General features: G+C 44.6%; 3 protein-coding genes across 3 annotated transcripts in view; 1 reads left to right on the top strand and 2 right to left on the bottom strand.

The window, feature by feature from the left end:
• Positions 1–7,295, bottom strand: part of LOC142774649 (uncharacterized) — a 150,612-nt gene extending 143,317 nt beyond the window's left edge. The window contains exon 1 of the mRNA XM_075875267.1: positions 6,937–7,295. Coding sequence (XP_075731382.1) covers positions 6,937–7,029 — 93 coding nt within the window. The 5' untranslated portion in view covers positions 7,030–7,295. The remainder of the gene's footprint in view (positions 1–6,936) is intronic.
• Positions 1–13,654, top strand: part of LOC119181357 (TBC1 domain family member 2B) — a 199,220-nt gene extending 185,566 nt beyond the window's left edge. Inside the window, exons 18-19 of the mRNA XM_037432577.2 lie at positions 8,162–8,239; positions 11,231–13,654. Of these exons, the coding sequence (XP_037288474.2) occupies positions 8,162–8,239; positions 11,231–11,329 (177 nt within the window). The 3' untranslated portion in view covers positions 11,330–13,654. The remainder of the gene's footprint in view (positions 1–8,161; positions 8,240–11,230) is intronic.
• The window catches only part of LOC142774650 (tRNA (guanine-N(7)-)-methyltransferase-like), a 27,460-nt gene continuing 16,526 nt past the window's right edge, over positions 13,619–24,552 (bottom strand). Inside the window, exons 4-6 of the mRNA XM_075875268.1 lie at positions 24,098–24,211; positions 19,686–19,787; positions 13,619–14,399 (exon numbers count right to left, since the gene is read on the bottom strand). Of these exons, the coding sequence (XP_075731383.1) occupies positions 14,235–14,399; positions 19,686–19,787; positions 24,098–24,211 (381 nt within the window). The 3' untranslated portion in view covers positions 13,619–14,234. The remainder of the gene's footprint in view (positions 14,400–19,685; positions 19,788–24,097; positions 24,212–24,552) is intronic.

Here is a 24,552-nt window from a genome sequence, read left to right as displayed (position 1 = left end):
ACGGAGGAGCTCGAAGGGTTCGCGCAGGAAGTTGAAAGGAGGGGCCAAAACACAAACTAAGAATACAAAACCGTGAAGTAACGAAACGAGAGAGGCGACCTGGGGAAGGCCTGGGGAGTAAGGACGGAAAATACGCCCGCTCAGGGCATTATTGATCTGCCGTCGAGAAATGTAAATTATAGGTATGCGCAGGAACAGCCGTTATATTTAGCACATACAAATTGTCAGCAAAAGAAAGTTCGCCTTGTATGTAGTTTCTTTTGGATATAGGATCACGACCTTCGATCGGGAAGTTATAGCGGCCAGCATGTGCAGTCAGACGAACGAGATGCGGTGATTATTACCGATGAAATGATAACCTAGCCGAGAAATTACTCGACAAGGACAAAAATAAACTAAGGACACATTGATCTGACGTTTTCCAACTTTTTTTCAGGTCGTTTCCCCGTAGGGATTCTTTCTCCCACACCTGTTTTATGGTTCTTCGAAATCACCATCAGCCCCCGACTACGCCCACACTGAGGCAAAGCCCCCCCCCCTCCTCCCCCACGCCCTCCTTCCGGTCTTGTGCTTACTGCTTCCACGCCATACCCGTAACCTTGTTAATCTCATCTGCCCACCGAACTTTCTGCCTCCCGAGTTAGGCTTAATCTTGAAATCCAGTCCGTTCTTCCAAGCGGTAAGCGGTTATCTCGCCTTCGCGCTACGTGCCCTGCTTATTTCGTGTTTATGGTTTCGACTAAGATGTCCTCGACGCCCGTTTGTTCCCTGACCCACTCCGCTATCGCCTTGTTTTTTGAAGGTTACACCTATCGTTCCCTATCACATGGTTACGTATGTTAAGGTGGTAATGGTACGCTGTGGTTTGTACGCGCGGGTAGGTGAATGTAATTCAGTCTTGAATAATTGAGCGCGAGGATCAGTTAACCTTAATTCAACGAAGATCAATCAATCTTTTTTTCAAAACTGAGCTACACTCTACAGAAAAAAAGAATATGTGTCACTGTTCTCGGTGATTCATGACGTGCCATGCAAACGAGTCTTCTTAAAGAGAGACGTCGACTCTGTTTGGGATTCTCTGCTGTCTGACAAAGATAATTAACTATGGTCTCTTTAAAGAGAACTATATTCGTGGTAAGGTCAGTACTTACAAAAACAAAACAGAGGACTTTCTCTCTCTCTCGCTCTGTGTAGATCACTCCAATGTATCATTTTAGATGCAGCACAAAAACGGAAGCAAATTCCATGTCGATGTCTGGTCTCTTGCTCATCGAATCTGTCACTTCGCTCGTCTGAGTTAGCCCGCTTTCGTAACTTGACACCGCGGGCAAAAAAAAAAAAAAACTGCGACAGCCGCCAGGTCGAACGCTTCGCGTTCGTCGTTTGCAAGCGAGAAGGGCTGAGGTGACGTTCGCTGGAGGGAAACAAGACCTCCAGAAAAAAAAAAAAATCGAGAGGGCAGTGAGGGGGCGACACGACGACACCACCCGTCAGGCGAGACGATAAAAAACCACCACGTCGCTCTCTCTCCGCGGGATTTACCACACGCCGAAAGAAAAAAAAAATAAGCAAGCAAAAAAAATGAAACTGACAGGCACTCCGAGGACTTTTGGGTTCCTTCAAAAGCACGCCTTCGCCCGACCTCCCAACGACTATTTCGAGATAGCGCCGAAGCGCGCGAAAAAGCTTCGAGAGGATCGCTAGCGGCCCTGTTTATTTGAACGGCCCTGCTAGCCGACCTGCCTGCTTCGAACGTCGTGGAGCAACGACTCCGAAGTTTTTGCGGCCCAAGCCGTAGGCTAAGAACGCGTAGGCGGGAAGGGAAAGGGCGGGGGGGGGGGCACTTGCCCCCTTTCCTGCGATGCAATGCAACATGGGTTTGCACCCTTCAAGAGGAAATCCTGCCGACGCCCTGGTTCAAACGTGTGTGTATTCCGCAGCCTTCGCTCGAGCTGGCGCAGAGTGCTGAGAATGGAGACCAGGGGGAAAAGACTCCGTCTGAAGTGGAGAGCTGGCAGAAGCGAGGGCACTGAGGAGGAATGTTTATTTCTTTGCCACAATGTATATTTTTTGTGTATACGTTCGTTTTTTTTTACATTTCGGGACTGGGGCGAGTTTGAAAGCTTGTGGTCTAGAACAAAGCGCGCGTCAAATCGGCCTTCGAAACTAATACAGGGATATACGAATTCATTGATTTAGCGTTCACCCAACCTTCGCTGTAAATGGCGCTCGGGTTTTCAGCCTTAAGTACAGCAATATGGATTGGTGTCGGAACAGTGGGTTTGTAAAGGACGAAGATGCTCGGATAAACGGGGTCAGTATGCCGTAAGGCGCAGGGAATTATAGCTTTGAAGTTTTTTTTCTTATAAGATCGTTTTAATTGACGTATACTCAAGGCACTGTAGGCTTACATCAAGCAAAAGCACCTTTTTTTTTCTTTTTCGAGCTTGCTGGCGCACGATTCAGCGCCCCATTTTCAAAGGCGTCCATAGCATCTGGGAGCCTGATAGCAGCCGTCCATCCGTGTTGCACGATTATCGTGGGCGTGTGAACTAACTGCGACGCGGAATGATATGCGCATACTGTCACGATCGACAGCGACGTGGCCGCTTTACAGACGACGTCACACGTGAACTTACGCATGGGTGACGCGACCTCTAGCTGCTAAAATGTGCGGTATGCTTGGCTGCCTGTTGGAATAAACAGTGACGCGCTTCCCAGCGCTACTACTAGGCCCTTTTTATAGCCACGCACAGTCAGCGTGATCGTTAATTGTACTCGACTTCTTAATAAAAGTTTATCCAATCCAACTACAACAGGGACGCGTGGAACTTAGCCCGCCGTCCACGCCGTTGATTGACACGTGACCGAACTCGAGTGCCGCTGAGCTAGTCACCGCCACTCATTGTCTGTGTGAAGCCAAGCGATTCCGCTAAGCACGCTAAGCGGGAACGTGTTGTATCATCTACCCTTAAAGGACAACAATGTTGCTCACGAGCAGCGTCAAGGTTACTTACTGTCTGGCGGGAGAATGTTCTCGCAGACAGACATGTCTCAAGAAGAAAGAAGTGTGTGTTCGTGTATCCCGCGTAGAGCGCTAAACATAGCCAGAAAACCAAACTTTGTCTTCTTACTATATTGCTACCAATATACCCAGTACGCGATTAAGATTATGGCGCTTGCTCGGAATTGCCCGGTAAGTGCAGCCGACAGCTGAAGCTTAAATAGAAACCAATGAAAAAAAAAACGTGAATCTTGAAAGAAATGCGTGACTATTACCTTTATTCACTTCTAATTAGCTACAGTTACCCGAGTAGCTGACGAGAGTTCGGCAGCACACAGCAGTGCTGATATTATGTAGAAAACTCGTGCACTGATACGCTTTTTTGCGAATCCTATAATGCTGGCATATTAAAATCCATTCGCTACCCCGTGCATGTCGGCTGGAATCGGATGCTACCAACCTAAATGTCGTGTTGCTTGGCAGTTCTAACGATTTGAATCAAGGAATACCGACAGACGATTGAGCACAGGAAAAGTGTCGGAAAGTTTCATTGAGCCAATCTACGGCAGTGCTGATATTATCTACGGCAGCGCTGAATCTACTAACCGAAATGCCGTGTTTCTTAGCAATTCTAACGATTTGAATCAAGGAATACCATCAGACATTTGAGCAGAGAAAAAGTGTCGGAAAATTTCACTGAGCCATTCTCGCGAAAATTCGAAAAATACACTTTTGAAATTTGCTGCGTCACGCGCCGAGATTCCGGCGCGAAATTTGAAAGTGAAACTAACCCTCTGTTTTTTTTCTTTTACGCTAGTAATGAACTGACGACATGGAAACTTAAGACATTAAGAGTTCTCAGAGTGCAGTTTACCAATCCAATAAAACATTGATTGATATGTGGGGTTTAACGTCCCAAAACCACCATATGATTATGAGAGACACCGTCGTGGAGGGCTCCGGAAATTTCGACCACCTGGGGTTCTTTAACGTGCACCCAAATCTGAGCACACGGGCCTACAACATTTCCGCCTCTATCGGAAATCTAATAAAACAACTCGTTTGTTTCTTTTTAGTGTTCATTTAAGGCTGTATTTTCATTCAATCGAATAGAGCCTTACTTTGCGGAGCTACATCATATGTGGGAAGGAAGGGGGGGGGGGGGCTAGAAGTGCACAAGCTATATAGCTGGGTGCATGCCCGCATTGTTCGGGATCCTCCATGCAAGGCCATCATGGCGCACCAGGAGTCGTAAAAAACGCCGACCGCGATTATGTGGGTCAGTGGCACCGGACCGTCGCCGATTTTTTTTCGAGCAGCGCTTACAGAGGCCTCGCTTGGGGGCGTTAGCCTGCCGCGACCTTTTCTGAACAAAAACACGTTACTCATACTGTAAAGCGATTGTGTTTATGGCGCCGAAAATATAAAGATAAAATTGTCTGGCAGTTTGGCACTGCTACGGATGGCTAATGAAGAGAGGGACCCCAATGGCGTGTCCTTTGTGGTTCTTTTTTTTTTCTTTGTTCTCTTTATAGCGAATGCGGTTATTTGTGACGATGTACCTGACGGATCGCGTAGCGCAAATCTAAAGCGCTAAAAAGAGGAGAATGGAATTAACCATCATTAAGAAAATACAGCAACAATAAGAGTGTGTGTGTGTGTGAGGAGGAGGGGGGTCTCTGCAGCCTCGTTAGTCTGTGCAAGGGCTGCGATATGCTAATTGTGGTGCGCGGAATATACACAGCCGCTGTTTTTCTCGCCTTTTTTTATGCCTGCAATAAAGTCATCACGAGCCCCGAGTTTCCGCTTTCATTTTACACTTTTTCGTAGAAAGGGCTGCCAGCGAATTTCAGAGGGGTCGTTCGGAGAGTTATCCCCGAAGCCAATTATCTCGTTTACTCCGCAGTGAGGCATAACCAAGTGCGTCGAACGGACAATTACACCGGGGAAATCATGCATGGCTATTGTTTTTAGTAGTAACGTGATAATTATGGCGTAGTTTTAAGGTTAAATAAAGTGGACGAAATATTGCCCTGTCCGTCGGTGGGTGTACCATCCTTTTGGTTGTGTTATCTATAAACCAAATAATCGGTTTTGGGTTATATCGGCAAACAAAATCTCGGAAATTTTGAAGCAGTTATTCCCCAAAAAAGACTCAACTGAGACATTAAACGAGCGAGCCCTCCCCCCCCCCCCCAAAAAAAAAAAGTAAGAACAGAGAAATTCATTTCCTTACTTCACAGTGAGTGCAATAGCTGGAAAGTTCTGCTTCACTGTCAAGCACGCTACTTGTTAGGTGTGGCAGCTTCGTGAGCCATCTTTCGATGTGACGTCCGTGCGACCGCGTTCTTATAGTATTTTTCACGTTTTTTTTTTTATCGCATAAACGTATGCTACATGCCACTCTGCGTGCACGAACAGAGATAACGACAAGAACAGGCGTCGAGCTGCAGCCGAAATCAAGTTCTGCCGTTCATTTCGCGAATGCCCGGCCAAGAGCGCCAGGCCGCAACTCTACGGGGTACTGCGAATCGTCAAATTAATTGTCGTTGACTGTCGCGTCTGTTAGAGCGTCGTCGAGAACTAACTTCGCTTGCAGTGATACAAAAATGGGCTTCAGAAAAGCAATTGTGCTCTGGCAGAATGGTTAAGAGTTGCTTGGATCTTTTACCGAGCCCATGCGTTCAACCGCTACGATCTTTTGTAGTATTCCCAAGGGACGGCTTCATGCCCTCCCATAGTTGAGTACCAAGTACTCGAAATCGTTAAACATTTTTTTTAAACACTTGGCCTGTTGTCGCGTATACCGCTAGAGATAAGTGTAACGTCATAACTGATCTAAACTTAAAAAAAAGTAAAAGAAATAGGACGTAAAGATCAACGCTGCGACGGAACTCGTGGCGGGTGCGGCTTATCAATCAAGTGACGGACGTCCGAAGTATAAAATCTTTCTATTCCGTAAGTGTGCGAGCATCCATTCGAATGCTTAGTTATCTCGCCGGCGCATTGGACGGGTGCTGGAATTTCGAAGTAGGCTTGAACATCGTGTGGCAATGCACGGGCTTGGTCCGTTGCGTTTGAATTAACGGCGAAACGGTAGGGCCACTTTCGCCGTCCGCCCTCGTGCCGAGGTCGGCAGGCTACGCCGGTGTACTCGACGAATTTCACTCTAAAGGCGTGTCTGCCGGCCCAAGATTCGGCGCGAAATATAACATGCGACACTATAGCGTATCTACGCGTCGTTCGACTCGTGTTCGCGGGTTTTTGCGGCGGGGAAAATTCGGCTTTTCCGCGGAACAAGCACGTCTCTCACAGTTCAGCGCCTGTTCTTCCGTCGCTTTATTTTGGAGTCCGTACGTGAAACGGAAAGCCATGCGCTGATTCCCATCACAACGCAACATAACTCGACACGTCTGAAGCCACTGAGACATCATACGGATGACAATGAGAGGCAGGTCTTCAAGATTTTTTTCGCTGTTCTGCTTTCTTCTATCTGGAACACCTGAAACGCACGTGAGCGATCACGCGAAAGCAGCGGTCGTAAAGTTATTCAGATTATTTGGTGCATTGTTGAAGACATGTAGCAATGCTGCGCGACAAAGCACGGGTGGTGAAAGACAAATACACAATACAACACACAGCGGCCGGCCGACTGCCCGTCTCTTGTATTCGGCGCCGAACTGTCATTCATCGTGGCACGCGTCTCTTATCCTCTTAGCACCACTAAGCCGCCGGAAGAATGCCTTTGAAGTTTTAGTGTCCCAAAACCGGCACACGGGCGTCACGGCTCCCGCTTTTTTTCTTCACGGATTACGTCCGAAGCGGTGCTTCGAAAAGAACACAAAAAACTGGCGGGAGACGGTACTTGGCGAGGACAGGACACAGCCCAGGCACGACTGGGGCAAGAGGAGAGCAAGCTAACAGCGGCTTACCTTCGGTTCGTGGTGGTCTGCGCTAGCCAGCGCGGACAGGCAGGCAAAGGTGACCAGCATGACGGCCGCCAGGTATAGAACGATCCGGGCCATGTTTCCGCGGAACAACCGTTGTCGTCGTTAACTTGTGACAAGACAAAACCAGCTTCCCGAAAGTGGGAGGAAAGACTCGAAAAATCCGCCGAGCCGATGGTTTGGTCTGTCGTCGTTATTGGGTGCCGGCAGCAACACACTCGTGCTCTAACTACCCTAAGTACACGCACGGCTTTTTACCGACGGCCTAAGAGAAAGAAAACTCGTTCCTCGTCGAAGCACGAGAGGAGAGTTTGGTGGTTGCGACCGAACAGCAGCACGCTATGCGCGAGATGCGGGCGTCTGGCCTCTCTCTCGGAGCAAAACTTGTCCCGCGAGCGGGATTGGCCGAGAAATACGGAGGAGAGAGGAGAATGGATGATAAAGAGAGAGAGAAAAGGCGAGAGGATATATGCGACCGAAAGCTTGCCGGACCGAACACTGCGCAGTGCGGTGGTGGCGCCACACCGCCGCTGTATGAGACAACTCGGATCGGGTGCTGTGGCCTCAGAGACAGCCAACGCAGCCTCGAGCGTCCTTGATGCTTGACTATCTCGGAGGCCACAAAACAAGCCGCACGTTATCATGCGGTGCGATGGTAGCGCCACATCGTGCCGTACGAGGCAACACGAGTCGATCGCTCTGGCCTCAAAGACCGCCAACGCAGCCGTGAGCGTCTTTGAGGCATGACTACCTCGGAGGCCATAATGCAGCGACGTAGCGATATTGTTAGCGCGCCATATTCAAATGTCCCAAACGCTGTTACTGGTGTTCGCTAGCACAACAGGTATGTCTAATGACTCCACTGCATCAACACATGCTCTTGGGCGTACAGCTACACTTCGATTACATATCACTGCTGATTTCAGATTGTTCATCTTCATAATAATGCAGATTTTGTTTTGCAGCCTTTTAAAGCGCGAAGGAGTTGTCTTTTTAAAACACTCCTGTAGCAAACTTCTTTATTGGTTAGTTTCTTACGTTGCTTCTTATCTCTTTGCAACCTCTTTTCTCCCCTTCATCCCTTCCCCAGTGCAGGGTAGCAAACCAGATGTGCGTCTGGTTAACCTCCCTGCCTTTCCTTGCATCTTTATCTCTCTCTCTTCTTACGTTGCTTTTTAACTCTCTGGATCTTTTATTTATCACTACGCAGGTTGCTTTTGGTGACCTGAATCCTTTCCCGATGAGAGTCATCAATGCCAAGAGAGTGCAGCACATGCAAGCTGTCAAGGTAAGTTCTGAGTGGTGCAAAGAATGGACAATGGAATATAAACCTGCCTTTCATAATGTCTTATCACATGTAGATAGTTTGCATACGAAAGACCCATCTAAGGGAAGACAATTGTGAGGATATATCCTGTAAAAAAATATGCACTGGCCAATATAGTGAGGTATAGCTGAAACGGCATAACATACTCGCTTGATCAAAAAAAAAATTCTAAATCTGCAGAATATGAATTGTCACCGTCAAAGTTAATGCTTCTTAAATTAAAAATGAATGTCCACGTAATACATGCATTAAATGGTCAGCATAATGCGCGATGGTTCTAGCCTTTTTACTGATAGCGGACGCTGGCATCGATCATTGTGAACAAATGTACGTTGTCCATAACTTCCCTCCTGGGACCATTCTGTCCAGTTTCACACTTTAGAACGCAGCTTGCTTAGCCACTAAGCAGGGGAACTGTGCAGGAAAGCTACCTCTCAACAGTGAGACGAGTAGTACGTGGTTGTAGTGGCTAATCAATGGTAAGACGTCTGATGTAAAGAATTTAGATTCAATGGCTGAGTATCGCTGTGCTCCAGAATTAGTAGCACTCTCCACACGGCCTCATTTCACCAACTCGACTGTTGGTTGGACAAGCGCACTCACCTTTCTCGGCACCTTAAGCATGCTCATAATTCACATTAATTCACGTAATGATTTTCCACGTGTGGCACCCACATTTCGGCAAAAGCATAATGAAGTTCAGTTCATTCTGACAAAGAGCATTGAGTACGTGTTTATGAATGCTTAGTGAATAATACGTATAGCTGGGATGTAATACCCCATATGTTAATAACATATGCAGCGAAAATTATGGACCAATGCAAATGCAATGTCGTGACCACTGGAGCAGTGTATTATACTACGGCACTGTATGTCTGACATGGCAAGACTGACAATAGAACACAGCAAATCTGGGTATGATTTGTCTAAAAATAAGCAATTGTCACTGAATATGTAACTGGTAATTAATCAGCAGCAGTTACCTGTCCTTTGCAACAACCTGCGCTATTCCTAAACAGATGCTATTGTTATGTTATGTGCGAGAAGCCGCAAGTGTTCATAAAAATGTCTCGCCTAGTCGAATGAAGTGGGTATTTGACGAATTGGAATGATGAATGTTGAAATTGAATAGGAATTCAATAATACACGCTATTCAAATCACTCTCACAACAGTTGAATACAAAGCATTCATAGATGTTTTAAATATTGGGAGCAAAAAGAATGAAATATCAAATTACATATATATTAGCTAAATTGCCTCTGCGTTTCACCATGTGTTTATGGTAACACTTTTGCTAACATGTTAGGTATTTCACTATTCACTTACGTGACGATATGTGAAGATATATTTGTCGCTGGACCAAACACTGTTGTCATGATATGCGAGCGATCCAAATGTCATGCAGTCTTCCATGACATGTCAATAACTACAGTGCATGTAACTATGAGGTGATGTGAAATGACAGACACATGATAACGAAGAGGTACTTTATCGGTTTAAAATGAAAGCAGAAGAGGCAAATTTGCAAATGCTTAGTCATCGCCTTTTATAGTTGAATATGATAGCGATATCATTATGCCTGCCCCCCCCCCTGCGCACACACACATGCATGCACACTATTGCGTTACTTCAGCTCTTAGCCTCATTTACATCAATGCTGCTTTTTCGCTCGCAACCAAAGATTGCAACACCTTCTCTGGAATTTCTGTGAACTGAGCTCTTTGACACTATCGTCATTCTTTCTCTCTTTTTCTCTATTTCTTTCTCTCTTTCTGTACTCGCTCTACCACCCACACTAGTTGCTGCAATTCATGCTGAAGAAATGGACGCAGCGGGAGAGCGCCCCCGGTGCACATGTTTGGTTAACGGAGCAGGAAATGAAGAGGATGATGAGAGCATGCGCCAACAAAGTAGTTGTGTTGCACGCGCTAGAAATAATAATAATAACATCTGGGGTTTTACGTCCCCAGACTATGACATATGAGAGATGTCGCAGTGGAGGGCTCGGGAAATTTTTTACTATCTGGTGTTTTTTAACACGCATCGACATCCCACAGTAGTACACGGACCTCTGGCATTTCACCTCCATTGAAGTGTGACTGCCGCAGCCGGAATCGAACCCACGACCTCCGGGTCAGCAGCCGAGCACCGCTCCATCACGGCGGATGCACGCGCTAGAAAGGCAGGGGCCATTCACGATGGTCATAGCATTTGTGAATGCATCCTGGCATAACAAAAAGCATAGTATTACACTTTCTTTTTGGACGATAGAGACTAGAGCTGGTCAGGGGCCAGTCATTGTAGAAACAGTTAGCAATGCAGACATCGACGCGAAAGATGGGGAAACAGACAATCCGTGTGCGATCTATCGACCGAAATCGTGTGCAGCTTGGTGAATGATAAAAAACGAGCTGACATGAATTTCATGAAGCTTACCACTGAGTTTACAGAATTCTATACAGGCATGTATCGTGTGAGGTTACTTTCAGCTGTGGTTGCTCTACGTAGGACACACAGGTCTTTGTACACACCGTTGAGTAATTCAGCGTAAAAAGTCGTCCACTAAAGGATCACTGTCCGATCGTTTTGTTGCACTGCCATGATTGTGCATTCAAACCGAAATGTGATAAATGCAGTTTTTACGCAAACACACAATGAAGAAATATGTCTTATAGTTGAGGCTTGGCATATCACTATCAGTGGAGTTGAGTGTGTAAGAAAGCCTTTGATTGCCTTGTGCAAGGGTAAAATGCCGTGCTTTTAGCAGCTATCATCTGTGCAGACTCGCATGTCCCAGATTGATGAACAGTGTTCAATTCCTGAATATGTGTATAAATCTTATGTCGTTCTTTCCGTCACAGTGTGGCATTTCAGTAATTTGATAGCTGACGTTTGTGTAGTCCATTTTTCTTCTCCCTATATATGAAGCTAGACTTTTCTCTCTATTGCAGGAGCAGCTACGAAAGCTAGATGAAATACGCAACTCATTGCCAACAAGGAAGGTGCAGGAGTGTGGCAGTCCGGAGTTGTCCGACGATCCGTCAAAGTAGACCGACTGCGGCAAACTGCCCCTCCGTTTGCTTGGCATCGCGAAAGTCCCGAGTGCCATCGATTGTCATCTGCCGGAGTCAACTACAGTGCAATGCCTTACGTTACCCACAACTGAGACCAAGACAACTTGCTGTCGTCGATTGTGATAACAAACGCCATTTTCTTTGAAGCCACTCATTCACTCTGTTATACGACTGCACACCAAGTGCTGTTGTTTAATGGTAACCCCATTTGAAAGCACCAAGGTGGCTTTTCCAGAATGTGCCTCGTTGCCCTATTGGCAGAAGCTGTGCAGCATTGTGATAGGCTGCGGTCAGTGTTAGCTCATGAGAGGCAGAGCTATGCGTTATTGAACATTTCCAGTGGAGTAGAGGATGAAATCGTTTTAAAATCAGGATTTAATCACTAGTGGGCATTTGAGATTGAACAATTTGGTATATTTATGTATACATCAACAAGGATACTGTGGGCGAGAAAGAAACCTGATGAATGTTCCTTACATGTTTTTGTTTTATCAGTATGTAATTTAGGGTATACATGCTCAGGTGCTTTGAAGATTATATTAAATAATGGTAATTTGATCAAGAAAATGGTAAAATAAAAAAATGGATGTTTCCAAAGCAGAGCAAACATGAACAGCAAAAGAATTGCTATTACATAAACCTTTTATGTGACACTCTTCTACATAGCCACCAGTTGCCTTATTTGGGTGTTAGTAATGATGTTGCCCTGTTACTCGGCAACAATACACAAGTCAGGTTTTCCAAAAAACCTGAATTAAGAAGAATGAAATGCTTTATTTGTATTCGGAATGTATAATTTTCCAATGCCCCCTTTTTGGCAACAAGGACCCGTACCAAGACTGTGAAGACCTGTGATTGGCTGGCGTCGTAGCTACCGCTATTGCCCAGCCACGTAGGGGCTAACCAGTCGCAATGCATTCATTGTTTTGATCAGTTTCAGCTCTGCCCCTAATTGGCTGAAAATTGCTAGCTTCTACAATGCTGTGCGATTTTGCACATTTTTACTATGTGCAGTGCGTCTTCGTGCATGCAACATGTATCTTACTCAAGATTACTTGGTGTGCGCATTTGAACAAGCCTGCTCAACACTTACCGGGGCACCGTTTAAGTGATAAGAACTTTGATTGTGTGTTGGGCAACAGGCCATTTTATTAACTGTACTATTTTTTTCTTTCAGACGCCTATTGCACATTTTACATTTTTGTACACTCAATACAAGGCTACCACTTAAATACTGCTGTGAGTAGTGAGCTCAGACACACAGCATTTGCACACAACTTGAATGTGGTCAAAGCTGATCCTGACCTTCGAAAATGGTGCCGTCTTAGATTTCTATAGATTTCTAACGTACACACCAGCAAGTCATAGATGATGCTGGAAGCATAAACACACGACATGTTTCAAATCTGAGCGGCGAGTAGAGTCAGTGCACTTGTGGAATTTTCATAGAAGCAATATATCCTAAGGAGTTGTGTACCGTGAACAAGCACCGCTTTTTTTTTTAGTAAGTGACACCAACATTTTGTTAACAAAGCACATGATTTAGTGAATGCAAGCGATTGCTCGCACTTTCTTTTTGCTTGAACAAAACTTTAATATATTTTGTAAATCACCTTGATGGTGGGAGCCATGTCTTAAGACTTATACTGAACTTCTCTGCTGTGGATGCCGGGATGCCGAGTCTTGGCCTGTGATATCTTCACGTAGTATTCCAGATGTGTCAATCTTAACTTTTCCTTATTCTTTGATGTTGAGATGAACAGGACAAATTCGTGATTTGTAATGCTACCTTCATGCACAGAACTCAAAAGTGCACGCATTTTATGCTCAGTGACAACTAACGCACTTATAAAGTGCGTTGGGCAATTACGAGGTGTAGTATGCATGGAAGTTTGCTGTTATGTTATACTTACATTTCTTAATTTTTTTTTTTGCGTGCAGTCACTTAATTGTGTACAGCATTCCATGTAAGAGTTGTGTCGTTTCATACGAAAGAAGGCTTTGACGTATATGTATCAACCCTCCTTCAAAGCTTTATTATATACTTAGCCCACATATTGGATTAACCTATTTAAGCTGCAATGATTATAATCTACCAAATGTGACTGCTTTGAAAGCATGCAATACCTATGTAGTCCACAAAACTGCTGTGTAATATTTTTGTAACATAAGTTAACAGACCATATGCTGGATTTTTATATTTTGCACGTGTTTTTGTGCTCACAGATGGCTTTTGTGAGTTTTTTGAAATGTACAACATTTCAAGAACAATAAACATGGATTTATATATCTGACAACTGATCAAGTGGATCTGTCATGAGTCTTTGCAAGAGGATTTACTTGAAAGCTATACATATGTGATGACTGAGTCGGTCAGTGCATGGGTCGGCTTGCTAAATGAGCTAACTATTAATCGAACATGATGGAAACTTCAATTGCCTCAATGAACAAGCTTTGTTTCACGGTGCGGGCAATATTATGCCCACACCAAAGCTGATTTCATGTTGTGCGTCTCCATAGTAACGCAGATGTCATATACAGTTGGTTGAGGCTCATGTAAATGTCATAAACAGGGCATGTACGGATGACTCTCGAAATCGCCTACAGCGAGGACAAACATACTACATGAAGGAACGCCTACAAAATGCCGCCGCAGTTTATTTACATATAATATGGGTTATTTATTAGGCATGACTTGTTCATCAAAAAAAAAAAAAAGATTCAGCTTACTGAGCTCATATCTAGATGTGCTTTTAATTATTCGTAGGTTTTGTGCCCTGCATATTGTCAAATATTTAGAAAAGAAACTTGTCTACATTAGGTCCACTAACTTGCCCATGAATGTCCACACCGATCACGTGTTGGCACTGCCAGTCAACACCTATTCACAGTCATCTTTCATCTCAATAGACTCTTGACCAAAACTTTCAGCATAAGGATCTTCTATCCTCCTGAACACAGCCAAGAACTTTTCTCCAGAGTTCCTCGTCACTTTCTTGCCTTCTTCGGTGCTCTCATAAAGTTTCTCGACGACAACATCCGTTTTCTGCAAAAAATTTGCGTAAGTGCAACATGGTTATTCAGCAAGCCAATGGCAATAGAAGATGACGTAGAATTCGCATCATTAAGAAAGCAAAGAAAACCACAGTAAATAATTGAAACTGTAGTTGAAGAAGATGTGAAACAAGCAAAGAGCTCCAAAATAACTTCTTTGGGTATTGATACTGTGGTGTGTTTGTACTACAAGATAACACACACGAATTGAGCGGGGCACAAATATATTTGAAACCTAACTTACGGTAAAAAGGAATTCCCACAGACTGTCGAGACATAGCCTTGAAACCAACGCTCCAGCCTGTGGTAGTATTGAATATAGGTATGCAGTGATCTGCTCAATTTTAAGCATACCTGTCACGGTTTTTTATATTACATAAGCAGCAGCGAGTAAAATCATTCACACAATAATTTAATGTGCCATATTGAGCAGTCAATTACTAATAAGAACAGAAATCTGTTTTTTCAATGCATTCACAATGTACGTATACTCATATATTCTCTGAGCATGCGTGTCAGTAACCAAAGCATCTGGCATTATGAACACTTAAATTGATTAAAGGTTACCACTCTTATCAAGTCGTCCCTTCCCTCCAGAGTATTTTCAGCAAGCGTGAAGACTATAATTTGCCCTCCGCAGCCTTCCACTGGTGTGGGGAACATTGTGGAGGTCACGCACGTCGTTGCGTTTGTGTGATTGATGACAGCACCACGGTGACCACCAAATGCTGCAGCATAACCGGCCGCTCTTGCTTTGTCTTTCGGTAACTTGGTACTCCACAAATGCTAAAAACAGGGGACAGGCAAGCAGCCTCTTGAGGGGCAGAGCCGAGTTGCGTGAGGACAACATGGCCGGAGCAGCGCGGCCGATTGTGCGGTTTAGGGGGAAGTGCTTTGCAGGCAAAGAGAAAAATTTGCCTAATTGACAGTAATGTGCAGAACTAAAATAGAAATGATGTTCAAACTGAGCACGCACGTCACAAGATTGCGATTCACAAACGAAGGTCATAAGCAAAAATCACCAACTCTTTCAGTGCAACTTTTGGTGCTGAAAATTATTTGCCAACGTGCAAATAGATTGCTCCCTGAGAGACAGGGAAAATCACAGTGTTTATTGGTTAGTCAAAAACGCAAGCTTGATTTGCAGTTAAGCTGTTGGGGGATAGTTTTCCAACAATCTTAGCCACAAAAAAGCGGTGCATCACAACAAAACTCAAGCTAATTCACCATCACTCTCACTAAGTTAAACGAGAAGAGTCACCCATTGTGTTGGGTTGGGGGATGAGTAACCTTTGAAGTAAACACGGAGAGTTTGGGATAAACGTCCTTTCCTGGCCTAGTGTTTCGACAAACCTTTTACTTCCCTTCATTTAAACCTTCTTAAATAAGAAATAGATTATCTGGCAAAGTGCGAGAAAGAGGGATGATGCCAACTAGAAGCAATTTTACTTTGTTCCTGTCTGGTCCCATTCAAAGTCGAAACTGCCATGTCGACTTTCACGTGGGATGTGATTGAAGTGAATGGGTAGTTCTTACGTCATGCTAGGCGCCAGATAATGCTGTCAAGCAGGCTGCATGTGGCCCATTGGCCGCAGACTGCCAAACCCTGCTAAGTTTGAGGACAAGAAAAAACTCCAAAAACAGTTGCCAATAACAATAAGTAGGATTGTCGTGTAAATATTGCTATGTGCCAGTGGTATCGCACCCAAACCGATGAAGAGGAGGACGACAGAAGATAGACTGGCACGAGCTCATTGTATCCACAGTGCTGCTCGCCTAACCAGTGGAAAATACGGCTGTGTCTTTCTTTCAACAATCTTTCAACAATGTAAAAGGTGGATACATTAGGCATGGCTTCCGCTGAGTGATGACTTCACAACAGTAATAGCTGCGCAGTGAAAGATGGTCGTGGAAAAAAAGTAAAATCATGTATACATGAAAGCAGTATTGTTCCTAGACTAAACAATAAGCCTCTCAATTATTCTCTCATTTAGTGCTTTCACAAACCTGAGGTGCACAGAGAAATCAAACTGATCGAAAGGTGGTATGTAGTTCAAACACATAATTATTATCACCCTCAGCATTCAATGCTACAAGGTGACAGACATCTGTTAATAGCCCTGCAAAGAGGCTGCAATTTTTTCCCCCACAGTGCCGTCTAGCGTCTACGATGTTGTGCCGCCGAGTCAGTGGGCTGTGATCAGTGGCAGTGTACGCAGCGTATGTGCTGACTACACAGGGCATTGCTGTAACTTCGCGGTACACAGTCAGAACACAGCAAGGCCTCGCGAGTGTAAAGGCGCTAGCAAGTAATCGCTAAGCTGTCAGATTCGAAATGGCTGAAATAGAAAGCAGCGGCGACCCATGAGACGTTCCCGCAGTGGTGCCAATAATAGACAGGAGGTGAGTAGGATTTCAACGAATTCCTAAAGAAGCAAGTGCAACTAAGTAATTGTCCAGTATGTTTTATTATAGCTTGCCTCGTTGGGTTCTGGGAGTATGCACTAGCGTTAAGTTTCCGTACAACTCTCGAACCGTGATGGGTGAAACGTAAGTGCAGACAAGCGAATATGTGCGCCATTGTCCAGCTGCAGTTCAAATGCGTGCACTATGGTTCAAAATGACTGTCGGATTTCCCTGTCGTGATTCTCCAAGCTTAATGTAACGCTACAGTCACTGGCAGATCATCTGGTTCGGTTCAGAACGCCACAAGAGAAAGTTTTTAGAACGAAGGAAAAGCAAACACCGATGCCTATGTCGATTTGTGCACATGTCGTCATTGTAATCAAAAGCTTGTGCCTGATCATTTGGCGTGATAAAAAACGAATGTATGATGGATAAGCTCAGATTTCCTTGTAAAATTGACACGAAGAGAAAATGAAAATAAACGTCTCACGCATCTGGAAGCACGGCATCGCGTCAGTTCAGTTCAACGTGAGCAGCCGCCACTGGCGATAGTACGCCAAAATTTAACAATTGTGGCCTTCGGACACTCAAGCTGTTGCGAAAAAAAAAAAAAAAAGAAGTGCGGTTGTCTTAAAACTGCCCCAGTTATCGCCGCAAAATTGAGAAGTCGAGAAAGAGGTGCCATCGAAAAAGTGCTAGAGGAATGTACCTGAAGTGAAGAACACCTGTGCCATGCAGGCCTTTCTGCCATGCAGTTCGGAGAGTGCTATTTTGATAATCTTGAAATTGCACGCGCTTCAATTTTGGTAGCCACAGGCATTGCAACTCATGTGCTGTCGCATAGAAATGGGGAATGTTGATGTTACAACGAAAGAACTCTGGGCAGAACATTTCATGCAAAATTTTATGTCGGCTTTAACACTGCTTCTTTTGACTTCAGATGTTGAAGTGTACCAGTAACCCACCAGAATGACAAACTGGTGTAATGAAGGAATGACCGCGAGGACAGACACTACCTATAATAAAACATTTGTCAGAGAAGAAGGCCTGTGACCTAAGTGACGTCATTTTGAAGGAAGGTGCACTTCGCATGTCTCAGCTGTCAGCCTTTTGTGCTTTCGGTAGTCGTCACAGCCAAACACAGCGCCGTGGTAGCCTGTCGACCTGTTCCTGTTCAATATCTCGATTTTCGGAAGCACAACTGCTTTAGTGCACCAAATAAAAGAAGACAAAAAAGAAACACATTGATCTCTCACCGGCAGCCCATGCACAGTGCCGCAATCCCCACACACTAGCGGGAGTGGCCAAATGGCCGTTGGAGAGAGAAAGAGAGAGAGAGAGCAACGAAAATGCACTGGTTCAAGGCTTTGCTCCTCTCTGTGGAAACGGTCTATAAACCACTCTGTCTAAATTCAATAAATTGACATAAAATTGCTTCAATACACTGGATATTTTATTTTATTAAAAATATTGTCATAACAGGTTGATCTATATGTCTTATAGTAATTAATCCTAACTAAATTGTGCTTAAACACCTAATGATCTTCAAGTCTTTATTGCTCCATTTTTGCATAAAAGGGACCAAATAGCCGGTTATAGAAGCACAATGCAAATTCGCATTTGGTAATTTGAAATTCTAGCAAAAGAAATTAGTGTCTTATCATGGCCTGGGCGAAGTGGTATGTCGAACTGCCTACTCATTGAATATGGTAGCACTTTAAGCAAAGTGACCGTGTTCAACAGTATACCATTAAGTGAAGTTAAATGCAGACACATTCATTACGCAGGAGGTCGACTTCATCGAAACCTCAATGCATCTCATGCAGTCTTAGCCACTACATGACACTGCAGCAAGAACAAGCGGTGCGCACAATTGCGTACAAAGCGTCCGAAAGAGATAAGGTTGAAGGGTGACTTAAAGACATGAATAACATTATGCTCAGCATTAAGAGCTATGTCTTATACGCTCTAAGGAAAGACAGCTTAACGAAGGTGTCTTTCTGTCCCACGACAACAATCATCGTCTGGCTAGCTTGCAAGTCCTTCCTTAAAAACTCATCACTCGCCGCTTTCCTATCAATAATGCTATGTCACGGTGACAACCCACAGGTTGCTTTTGACCTTTAAATAGTGGCGCATGGCAAAAATACGAGAAAAGGCGCTGAACAAAGATGATGATTACTGTTGTCAGACAAAAATTCAACCTTTCTGCGCGCTCCTTTTGCGTGTAGAAAAATTCAGCCACACGTCTGAATGTGTCATACGAACAGTTGCTACTTCATTTGGAAAATGAGGAATGCCATGCAATGCCCTGTAATGCGGGCCCCACAAGAAGGGGTGGAAAACTCTTGCTTTGCAGTTTCAAGAATAGTGCAGCTGGCGCTTCAAGGTTCATCGGCAACGTTTCCCGTGGGGAAAATTGTTAGAAACCTTTAAGAAGCTACATATATCACGGACAATCGCTTGTAGGTCGGCGAACTCACTCATGAGTTGACTCAATCAGACTCAGATGGAGCCGTAAGTCTGAAAGTGTCCGGGTGAGTAATATTTTGACGAGTTGGAGTCCGGATGTGTCTGGTTGAAGGAATATGTGTGAGCGAGTCTTAATGAGCCCGGCTTGGGAAACTTTTGGCGAGTCTTAGTGCATCCGAAGCGTGAGATACATTTCTTGAGGGAGTCTGAGCGAGTTCTACAATTTATGGGCCGCCCAATGCTCAAAGTAGAAGTTTTGTGAAATAGGGTTAATATTTCAGCATTGATAACCATTTTACATGAGACAAATTTTATTTTAGGCCTTTTTTTCGGGGGGCAGGGGAGGACTGGCAACTGGTATTAGTAATCACAGACAAAAGAAATATGTATCACTGCTCACCAAATCCTCCTCAGACACTCGTTCAAAGAGTGGATGCTCGGCTAAGTGAGAAACCATCCAGTCGTGGAGCTTCTTGACATCTGTAATTGTGTACAGGAGGCCCTAAAAAGAAGTAGGCAAGCAATGGTTAAGCAAGCAACTTTTGAACAAATTTGCCCGTATTTTAGTAATGCACTGTGCCCGTGCACTGTAATCATCCACAAGGAGTGAAACAATGACTATTTTTTAACAGGGGAGTTGCTTAGCCATGTCCGTAGGAGTACTCTGATTGTCACGTGAAGGCTGTGACTCCAATGGATAGTGTGGCCTTGTGGTGTGGTGAGAGTGAAGGCGTGTTAGGAAGAGAGGAACGGTGTGGCTTGCCTCTAGTGATAAGAGAGAGGCTCACTCGGAGGGGGAAAAGGTAACCAGTGTTACTGTGTGCTTGTGCAGATGGGAGAGGGCATAGATGCTACAACGCCTTGCCAAACTTCTCTGACAATCATATCTGGGATTTGACAATAGACTTTCAGAAAACGAAACTGCCACTTAAATGAAACAACTGCCTCTAATATGATTCGTTCTGAATTTGAATTCTGCACCCCTTTTTATTTCTCAGTAGGTGAAACTCCTGTTAAGCAAAACACATTCTGCTAGTCCCACCTCAGGAGCCTGCTATACATCCCAAAACTACAATACAATTGTGAGGGATGCAGTAGTGGAGGGCTCCACAAATTTCGACAATCTGGTGTTCTTTATCGCGCATTGACATCACAGAGTACATGGGCCCAGACCGTTTTACTTTGACCAAAATGCGACTGCTGCAGCTGGGATCGAGCATATTACCTTCAGGTCAGCGGCTGAGTGCCACAACTACTGCTCCACTGCAGCAGATTGCCAAACTTCCCTAGCAAGGCGGGCATGTCATGAACAGCAGCGGTGCTATCAACACTGCTTGCGTTTCAGTACAGCCATGATAGTCGCATGTGTTTTGGGCGAGCGGCTGGGTAGAATGAGCCACGGCCGCAGTGGCATGCCGCTATACTGTTCCAGTGTGGCCAAGAATGAGCACGTCATCACACGGGATACATACATCCGTGTGATGATGACCTTTTCCTAGCGTATTTTTTCGTTGAAAACGATACAAAATTAGAGATTTTTTATTCACTTCTTTGATTTGATGCATCTTGAAACATCCGAGAAAATTATTAAAAGGTGCTGTATGCACAAGATTCGCTTCAGATGCGCTGTATTCGCTTCACCGCACTGCTCCACAGAAAGTGACCTAACCTTTCCAGTATTTGGTGTGGAAAATGTCTCCTTGAAATGTACAGGGACAAGTCAGTATGTGAATACAAACCTCGCGCACCCCATGGGAGTTTGCTAGCATCTAACGGCGTCCACTGCTGCTTAGCCGAGGCATCCTCATCGTCCAATTTTGATGATTTCGAGAGACAAAGCTCTGTTATGTACATTTGCTGCCACACTCCCACAGCAACTGAAGTTCTTTGTTTCACAAAATTTTGGCAGACAACAGTATTTTCTTTTCAGAACGAAGCTGTTACTGGCACGCATGCACTGCTCGTGCAGAGAGGGAAATGTGATTTTCTCACTTTGGTTACCAGAATCAAGTCATTCTTCATTAAAAAGTGCACGGTTCAGTGCGTTCTAAAATATCTTATTGTACCATCTGTTGGAGCGAAGCAGAACACAGAGAAAATAATTAAGGTAGCCTAACCATGGCACCCCCAAATTCTCTCCTCAAAGTGGATGAGCGCAACTCCACTTCAGTAAGTGCGGTAAATAGCGTGCGGACGAGCTCAGCTCATTTTCAGTAGGAGAAGGGTTGACAGTGAAATTGTGAGCCTCTGTTTCTTTTTTCTCTTAATCAGTGGTTAGTGACTAGTTAATAGCGGCAATAAAACTCGCTTGCCCCATTGTGAGACGAATGTTTAATTACATGCTTGTCTGTTACGACTGAAGGCAGTTTCGATGCCGAAGAGCACTCAGAAGGGGTGTGTGGTTTTGACAGTATTTGGCCTACTCATGAACAGACACTATCAGGTGACTGCGAATACCAATAACATCCTGGCCATCTACTGCCATGTCATCAGCATTGCTGCTTCGTCTGATGAGTGACTTTTGAAAGGGGAAAAGGAAGAAATAAGCGCAGTTCCGTTACTGCCTCTTTCTCAAAAGAAGGCACCTCCACAGTTCTGCACAGGAAATGGGGGTAAGGATTGATTAAAAAGAATAGGAAGGAATAAAAAACAGAAATATCAGCCGTCATGCAGACACTGCGAAATCAGGGCGTCGATGAAGTATATATAAACATCCTGGAAGAAATCTACAGGGGCCAACTGCTACCATAGTGCTTCATAAACAAAGCAACAGAATACCAATCAAGAAGGGTGTAAGGCAGGGGGACACAATCTAACCAATGCTATTTACCGCGTGCTTACAGGAGCTTTTCAGAAGCCTATAATGGGAACAGTTAGGGATAAGAGTTAATGGAGAGTACCTTAGTAACCTGCGCTTCGCCAATGACATTGCATTGCTGAGTAACTCAGGAGACGAATTGCAACTCATGATTACGGAGTTAGACAAGGAGAGCAGAAAAGTGGGTCTTAAAATGAATCTGCAGAAAACGAAAGTAATGTACAACTACCTCGGAAAAGAGCAGCGCTTCGAGATAGGTAATAGTGCACTTCAAGTTGTAAAAGACTATGTCTACTTAGGGCAGGTAATAACCGCGGAGCCGAACCACGAGATTGAAGTAACTAGAAGAATAAGAATGGGGTGGAGCACATTTGGCAAGCACTCTCAAATTATGACAGGTAGATTGCCACTGTCCCTCAAGAGAAAGGTATATAACAGCTGTATCTTGCCGGTACTTAGCTACGGAGCAGAAACCTGGAGACTTACAAAGAGGGTTCAGCCTAAATTGAGGACGACGCAGCGAGCAATGGAAAGAAAAATGGTAGGTGTAACCTTAAGAGACAAGAAGAGAGCAGAGTCGATTAGGGAACAAACGGGGGTTAAGGATATCATAGCTGAAATCAAGAAGAAGAAATGGACATGGGCCGGGCATGTAGCGCGTAGACAGGATAACCGCTGGTCGTTAAGGGTAACTAACTGGATTCCCAGAGAAGGCAAGCGGGTTAGGGGGAGACAGAAGGTTAGGTGGGCAGACGAGATTAAGAAGTTTGCGGGTATAAATTGGCAGCAGCAAGCACAGGACCGGGTTAACTGGCGGAACATGGGAGAGGCCTTTGTCCTGCAGTGGACGTAGTCAGGCTGATAATAATGAATGAATGATAATGATGATAAAAAAACAGACATAGGGATAGAGATAGGAGCAAGGACAGCCACATACGGAAGTAAGGAGAAGATAAAAAAGATGGACATGGTGGTAAAAGTCCGAGGACGGGGCACCACTCAGCGAGAGCTCTTGTCGGCGCCAGGAGGTGTCGTAGGGCGAGCCAGCCAACAAGAGCTGCGCCGTGGTTGGAGATCGCGGTAGCACAACTGGTCGGCACGAAATCCAGCGGGCGAGTTCTGCTGTGTTGAGCGATGCGCGTGCTTGTTTCCATTGATTGACATAGTGTATCTAGAGCAGCGATTGATGTAGGAACCGGCAAAAGTGTAAAAATAAGTCAAAAAGACTCGATTCAGTGCGTGAATCTCACCGGCAGCTGCAAGTTGACTCTTGACAATGTTGTTCAACTGAGGAGAGAACTAGCGTGAGCCTTAAAGCGTGCTAAGTATTAATATGCAGTAATGTACATTAATACACATTATTAACCTTACTAAACATTAATATGCATTAATAAACAACAGTCATAAACATTATTAAACAGTAATATGCGTGCTAAAACATTTTCACTTCGATGCTTTGTAAAGTAACAGGTTGAGAAGTGACAAAGTAAGGAATGAAATCACAACATTGGCCCTCCATAACTGTGTGTATGTGCAATATGTAAGTGGCATGATGTATGCTTTACAGAATCATACTTGGATCAGGCTGTGTTCTGACGGAATACCAATCCCATGCAAATAAAGCAGTGCGCTGAAGTAGTTATGTACCTGTCCGCTATGCAATAAAAAAATTTGTGAACAGCTGTTGTGTGCTCAAGCCAATGTTTCGACAAGCAGACTAGTCTTTCTCTAAGCTAGCGCTAGCGTTTCTTTAGCGATAGCGTGTCTACACTTCATACCCTCTCCTTTATCCTAACAAAGGAGGGGAGAGGGCAAACTGTGAACACAGGACTGTGGGAGAGGGGGAAGTGTCCTGACGAATTGTATGAGTGAAGCGGGAACAGGTCTTCCAGGAATGAAAAGAGGTGCAATCAAGGTCACCTGAATAGAAGCACCTCTCTTGTCTACTCTAAGTACATACACCAGAAGCAAAGAACGTGCAAAGTACAACACACCTGGACTCTGAGTACATAGGCGTATTCGGCAAGCAGCTGCCTGCTGATGATCCTCCACTTGTGTTTCTGCTTCTTGAAGTGGGGGTCAGGAAACAGGAAGAACATCTTTGTAAGCTAGAGGAGAAAGAGAACGCAGGTTACAGTTGAACCTTCATAAAGGACTATCTGGCATCGCATTTATTATTAACACCGCAATTTGTCGCTAGCGTACAATAGCAAAAGTGATGCAAGCGCTCCGCTTCTCTTTTCTGAGTTCGTATATGAAAACGAAAGAATGAAACCAAGCTGCTAGAGTAACGGCAAAAAGGTACTGGTATCGTGTTTTTACATTTACTGCTGCTGATAATTACTAAGACTGACAGATCCCATCTAAATAGAGTAATAGAAATCACACCACAAGTTACACAGAAAAAAAAGGTCAGAGTTTTGCTGCAAGGGCAAAGCAGATAATTCGA

Source organism: Rhipicephalus microplus, chromosome 10 (genome assembly GCF_043290135.1).
Source record: "Rhipicephalus microplus isolate Deutch F79 chromosome 10, USDA_Rmic, whole genome shotgun sequence".
Lineage (NCBI taxonomy): Eukaryota > Metazoa > Arthropoda > Arachnida > Ixodida > Ixodidae > Rhipicephalus > Rhipicephalus microplus.
The sequence above is the reverse complement of the archived record's forward strand: the minus strand, read 5'-3'. Positions and strand labels throughout refer to the sequence as shown.